At 44.9% G+C, this 5968-nt stretch overlaps 1 protein-coding gene across 4 annotated transcripts in view; it reads right to left on the bottom strand.

Annotated features, from left to right (window-relative positions):
• Nucleotides 1-403: 403 nt before the first annotated feature.
• Nucleotides 404-5968, bottom strand: part of si:dkey-51a16.9 (RING finger protein 122) — a 10037-nt gene continuing 4472 nt past the window's right edge. For 3 of the 4 annotated variants that reach the window (XM_062519523.1, XM_062519521.1, XM_062519520.1), the window contains 5 exons: nt 3377-3566; nt 3170-3212; nt 3020-3061; nt 2657-2739; nt 404-1553 (listed from right to left, as the gene is read on the bottom strand). In XM_062519523.1, coding sequence (XP_062375507.1) covers nt 1433-1553; nt 2657-2739; nt 3020-3061; nt 3170-3212; nt 3377-3519 — 432 coding nt within the window. In that variant the 5' untranslated portion in view covers nt 3520-3566 and the 3' untranslated portion in view covers nt 404-1432. The remainder of the gene's footprint in view (nt 1554-2656; nt 2740-3019; nt 3062-3169; nt 3213-3376; nt 3567-5968) is intronic. The other variant, XM_062519522.1, reaches the window with a different exon arrangement.

Raw genomic sequence — 5968 nt, forward strand, 5'->3', positions numbered from 1 at the left:
ATGATTAGCGCCGCCTTTCTTTGTTTCAATGGGAAATATTGAAGTGAATTCTATGGCAGCAGGCTGTTCTTTGTTAGCCTTTGATGTGGAATGCCCAGTTAGTGACAGCGTCACAAGGCTGCTCCACTGACACATAAGTCACTACGGTGAAACGCTGGGAATTTTGTTGACTCCAGTCATGAAAAGGGCTTTTGTTGGATTTCTTTTTTCAACCTTACATTAGGTCAGCCTACTGTTCACACAGGTTAAATGCCCAGCTGCACTCTCTTCGGCGAGCCAAAAAAAGAGACCAGTGCAGAACATTTGACTGGAGAAGAAAATGTCTGCCTTATCTGGACAATTTGGACACAACATTTCAAGTTTGTCAAATGTATTCAAGGCCTTGTGGATTTTTGCCGTTACAGTTTACACTAGACAGAACACAACTGGATCTTTTTCACGGAAACATTACACTTTATTGAAAGCCAATAATAATAATGATGATAATAATAATAATAATAATACAAAATAACTACTTAGAAATAACTTAAACACTATCTAAAATTGCTGTCGGTCTTGGTCTCGCAGGGCCACCTTGGGTCGTTTATTCCACCATCTTTGCTTCCACTGGGCAGGAAGTGGTTAGTTGTGCTTTACTGAGACTCATTTCATCTAATTTCTTGCTCATCTCTACAAGTATGGGGAAAACCAACTGGTGAGGTGGCTCTCCAAAACCAGAACCAGACACAGCTGAAATACATACTTGTTTTCAGTATATCTGTGACAGGGTTTGGTTGTTTAACTTCAAACCTGTGTCTTATGATAGCTAGTGGCAGGTTTTCACCAACACGTGAAACCGTCGATGGGGGATCTTACTGTTACCTTTATGTTGGGCAGTGTCGATTTCCATTTCTCCAGGCACTGTACAAGCCATTGGAGCCACAGGACACAAACACGACTCTCAAGTGGTTACCAACATCAGCCTATCACCCTCCCACATATAGAAAGTCTGTTACACAAGCGTCTCAGATTAGGCCACACACATATTCTCCTGTCACCTCCTTCTTCTGTCTTAGTGTTTATGTCAGTTACCAGGCAACCCAAGTCCATTTAATAAGTGCATGTATATCGGTGGGTGTGTTTGTCTGTATAAGTGTGTGTGCGTGTGTGATGTATATGTGTGTGTGTGTGTGTGTGTGTGTGTGTAGGTGGGTGTGAGGAGGAGACTATAGAGGACGGAGGGTGTGTGTTTGTGTTGGTGGTCAGGTACAGAGAGGACTTTGTTATCTCTCAGTGAAGTGTTGTGTTATTCTTTTTCTTTCTCTCTCTCCCCCCTCTCTCTTTCTCTTCTTCTCTCCATCTTCTCTTCCCTCTCACTCTCTCGGAAAGAGGACACTTGAGGCGGTGTGTTGGTGGGTGCCTGGGGCCGCAGCGTCGGGGGCCTCTCTCTCTCTCACACCTCCAGGAGGCCCTGCGGCCCCTCCGCACCCTGAGGGGGGTCTGGCTGGAGCCGGCAGATGGGTTTGTTGCACATGGGGCAGACACTGCGGATCTCCAGCCACTTCACCAAACACCTGAGAGACAGAGGGAGAGGGAGAGAGAGAGAGAGAGAGAGAATGGGATGGGGGGTAACAAGAAAGGAGAGAGCAGGGGTTACAGGGGAGAGAGAGAGAGACCAGGCAAGATGGAAAGAGAGAGAGGAATATAGAACGGATCAGACAGACAAAGAGAAAGGGAACAGGACAGAGGAAAATGAGAGAGATAAATGAGAAGTTAATTACAAGATATTTGATAAGCTTGAGAGTGACAGAGAGGCTTCCGCAACAGTCTAATCAAGAGGTTTCATGTGTGTACAACACTGTGCACACTGTAGAGCCAGAACACGAAATGGCTGTAGCATTGCTCTGAATTGGTTGGTGCAGCACATTCCAGGTCTGTTTCTGGGGTTGTTTGGTGTGTAATATTTGGTAGGTGTTGCTGAGAGTGTATGTACAGTAAATGTGAGTTTACTGTACATGTTTGATGATGTGTTGTTGCTCTTATATGTGAGGAGAGACCACATCACTATATCCGTCGGCAAAATACAGCAGCTAGCAAGCTAATCAGTGCCAACATTGTTGCTGTTTTCAAGGGATGTTAGTCGGCTCTTAGCTTGTTAGCACACTGTTGTTATAATTCTGCTCCATAGAATATTGTGAAATACATCCGAAACCACATTTCTTGATAAGGTGCCTTCAGTTTGAATACAGCCTCCCTTCTTTGATTGTTGTATACCACATACAGAGCTTTCCTTGTGATGGCAAGTAGTTTTGCATTCTTGTGTAATTACATCTACTTCTGTCTGTTTGTTTTGTAGCTGTGGGTGCAAAGTAGACTGTAGATAGTCCGGTTATTGTTGAGCAGTCATACAAGCATGCAAAACCCGCACTTCAATTGAACGCTAAGCTGGCAGATCCCCAATAAACCCATTTGTAAGTAGCAATAAACATGCCATAGATGAAGCATCACGGGTATGACTTTATGAGCTGTGCCAGTGGGGAGGACAGTATAAGTGTGAATTTACTGGATAAAAGATGGTGTTTAAGCAGTAAAGAGAGAATGCAGCGAAAATGACACAAAGAAGAAGAGAGAAACAGAGGTACGGTAGGTATGCAATAAAGATGATAGCTTATCTTACTTTTTGTGAAAAGCATGTGAGCAAGGACACACTCCAAGCTCATCTCGACTCCTGAATTCCTCCAAACACACTGCACAGGTTTGCTGTAGGTCAAACACACAGAGAGAGAGAGAGAGAGAGAGAGAGAGAATGCAAGGGAGATTAAAAATGTTAGTCCTCCATGACAGACCTTTGTTGTTGTGTCTTGTGGACAATTTGTTTGAGTGGAAAATTCTCTCTTCAGTCTTTAAGCAAGCTAAAGCACGAGGCACCCTGACTGCATCACAGCACACTATCTGACTGGGCCCAAATGCGTTCAGACGTGTCCACATAGTTTGGCAACTCTTTCAAGATTACAGTTGTACATGAGGGAGCTGAACTTACTCCAAGAAGACTCAGTTTCTTGCTGGCTCCTTTCAGAACCACCTACAGAAAGAGAGAAAAAAAACTCAGTAAAAAAACTAAAACCTTTGTGATGTTTAATGACTTCATCAATCTGCCTTCACTTGGTAATTTTGGACAGTTTAGACTTACCTCATTGTATCCATATTGTTCTCTTGTGCCTTGCCGCCTCAACCTGTAAGTGAACCCATTTTTTAATTGTACTGGACTGAAATGATACTCTGAAAAGTCATACTACTTCACCACAACAATGAGAATCAGTAAGAAAACAATGTGAATTTGAATTGTAATAAAAGTAGATTTCAAAAGTGACACAAACGTGCCAGCCCTGGTCCTTACCAGCCCAGGTGGCAAGAGGGAGGGTCCCACCTGAACAGGTAGCAGCAGAAGATCATGCTGAGCAGGAAGATGAAGAGGCCGATGCCCAGGATAATGACGTAGACGTTGAGGGGGAGGTGATAGATCTCCCCCTCAGAGGTCATCTTGCAGAACGGGTCGATGATTTGCAGTCCTGGGCCACACACACATCCTGGAGACAAAAAGACAAAAAAAAAAACAGATTTTAAAAAAGAAAAAAGAAATGAAACAGAAACGTGGAGTGAGAGAGAGAAAGGTCACTCAGGCCTTACTCAGTACGTGAGTCATGAGCAATCGGCAGTGGACATGAAACAACGGGCATGCCATTAGCTGAGCTGGCGTGGAGCGGAGGGGCGGTGGGCAGGATAATGGAGGAGCGGAACCCAGTGGGCACTCGGGGATGCAAATGCCTGATTGTCATCACCATAATTCAGCGTGCGGCCCAAATAGACACCCAGGGGACTGAGTTATGGCCAGGAGCTGACAGGGCGCATGGGCTGGTGTATAACAGAGAAGCTGGGATGTAAATATGTCTGGCTCCTGTTTTCTGTCAGTATGTCCTCACGCCATTATGTGTGAGTGTGTGTGTGTGCGTGCGTGCATGTGTGTGTGCGTGCGGGTGCGTGTGTAGATAGCAGCTAAGTGGGACAGATCAGGGCCGAATCCATGCCTGATGTATGTGGAATATAGGTTTTAGTGTTAATGTGTGTGTTAGCACTGTAGTTATTTATGCCCGTGTGGGTGCCTGTCTGTGTCTGCACTTGCGTTCTCTCCTATGGCCCATGCGTTAGTGTTGCACAGTTTGCTTCTGTGTCCTCGTGTTCCCCATATCAGTGCAACAGTGCGGTCATTGTGTGGTCCGTTGCAATCTGTCTGGTGTAGAGAAGTGGAGAAGTGTGTCCTCGTGGCAGGGAGCCAGGTGGCCGAGGTGCCGCAGGCCAGGAGCAGACAATTCGCTTTGCCACCCCCAAATCATTTCTCCAGAAAAACAGGTAACATCTCTGCTTTCTTGAATGTGACAGACACACACACACACACACATACACACACACACACATTTTTCTTTTGAGTGCCCCCAGGTAGTTTCTCCAAACTTTTAGTGCTGGTGAAAACAAAAAGAAAACTTTGTGCCCTACATTTCTGCCCCCACATGCACTCTCCGCCACTAAGTGCCCGTGCACTGGTCATGTTTTATTTACGCTCTTCGTGGCGATTTGTGTCCGGCCAGACACTCTATGCATAGGTCCTCACTCCATCTGAGGCACTTAACAACATGGCCACAGCACATACGATAACCTAATACACTCTGTCAGATTAACGTATTCCCTCCATAATCTGCTTACTTCCAGTCAGGGTAGCAGCATATCACTAGAATAAGAAAATATGATGAAGGCTTGTAAGCCATGCTGCACCATTTCAATCTGTGCAAAATCAACAAAAGTTCTACAGCATTAATTGCCTTGAAATAATAAAAGGAAACAACACAAACTGTGTTGTCTCTGTCTCGACACAGAGATGTGTTAAAAACAACAGAAGCTGTGTTGCTTTCAACACATTCAAGAGTGTAGAGTGGTGACCTCATATGTTCATTCATAAATTTATCTCCTCGACATCACTCAGCTCATCATCCAGATTCACATACTTCTCCATTCTCAACTGAGCCAATATGTTTTTACAGCAAAGCAAAGCAAACAGCTTGGGTAAACTCTTGCAAATGTCAGATTAGACTGTCTCTGCCTATCACCACCACCATCTTTTTTTAGTTTTTATCAAGGCTCAACAACCACATCTGCAATGTTATATTGTGTATGGGGGGGTGCATTGAAGGGGGGGTTGTTATAGCTTTTTCTGCTGAGTGCGTCATTAGCCCGTCTCTTAATGGGTGAGGTGGGTCCCGGGGCACGTTCACCCTGCAATCTGTCTTCTGTGAAAAGTCCTCCCCCCTTAATCTGTAATCTCCCCGTAGAGAGTGGTGATATCCCGACGGCACGTTCCTAAAGCATCATCATAATGCATAACTCGGCACAGCAAATGACCCATGCCAGCCTGCCTGCGTGTTCTGAGCTTTAGGCTTCTCAGTGCCACTCATCCCTGGCACATAGATCCAGTATATCCTCCATGCCCTGGGCCTCTGTGTAGCGGCACACACAGAGAGAGAGAGAGAGAGGTCAGGTCAGACCTATAGAATACAAACACAACGCTACTGTGCAGTGAAGCACCAGCCCACCACCAACAATGGCTCGCCATCTGTTGCATGTCAATGAAAGATTACTGGTCCGCTGGGCAGATTTGTGAAGCTATTGCTGAGGCTGGAGCTCATTCGTTGTCCAAAAAAAGTCATAATATTGACTTAAAATATATCCGTCAAAAAGATTCTAAAAGACAAAATTTAAAAAAAAAATTCAAAGACAAAATCATCAGATGTGAGAAAGTAAAAATCTTACTCCCCATGCGTTTTCAATGTAAGAAGAAAAAAGGAATGACAACTGAACTCCCTGTGTGGTTACATCCTGATAGGCCGAGACCTCCAGTTTCTTACCCAGCAACAGGCATTTCCTCATGTCCACCAATAGC

This window comes from Sardina pilchardus, chromosome 18 (assembly GCF_963854185.1).
Source record: "Sardina pilchardus chromosome 18, fSarPil1.1, whole genome shotgun sequence".
Taxonomy (NCBI): domain Eukaryota; kingdom Metazoa; phylum Chordata; class Actinopteri; order Clupeiformes; family Clupeidae; genus Sardina; species Sardina pilchardus.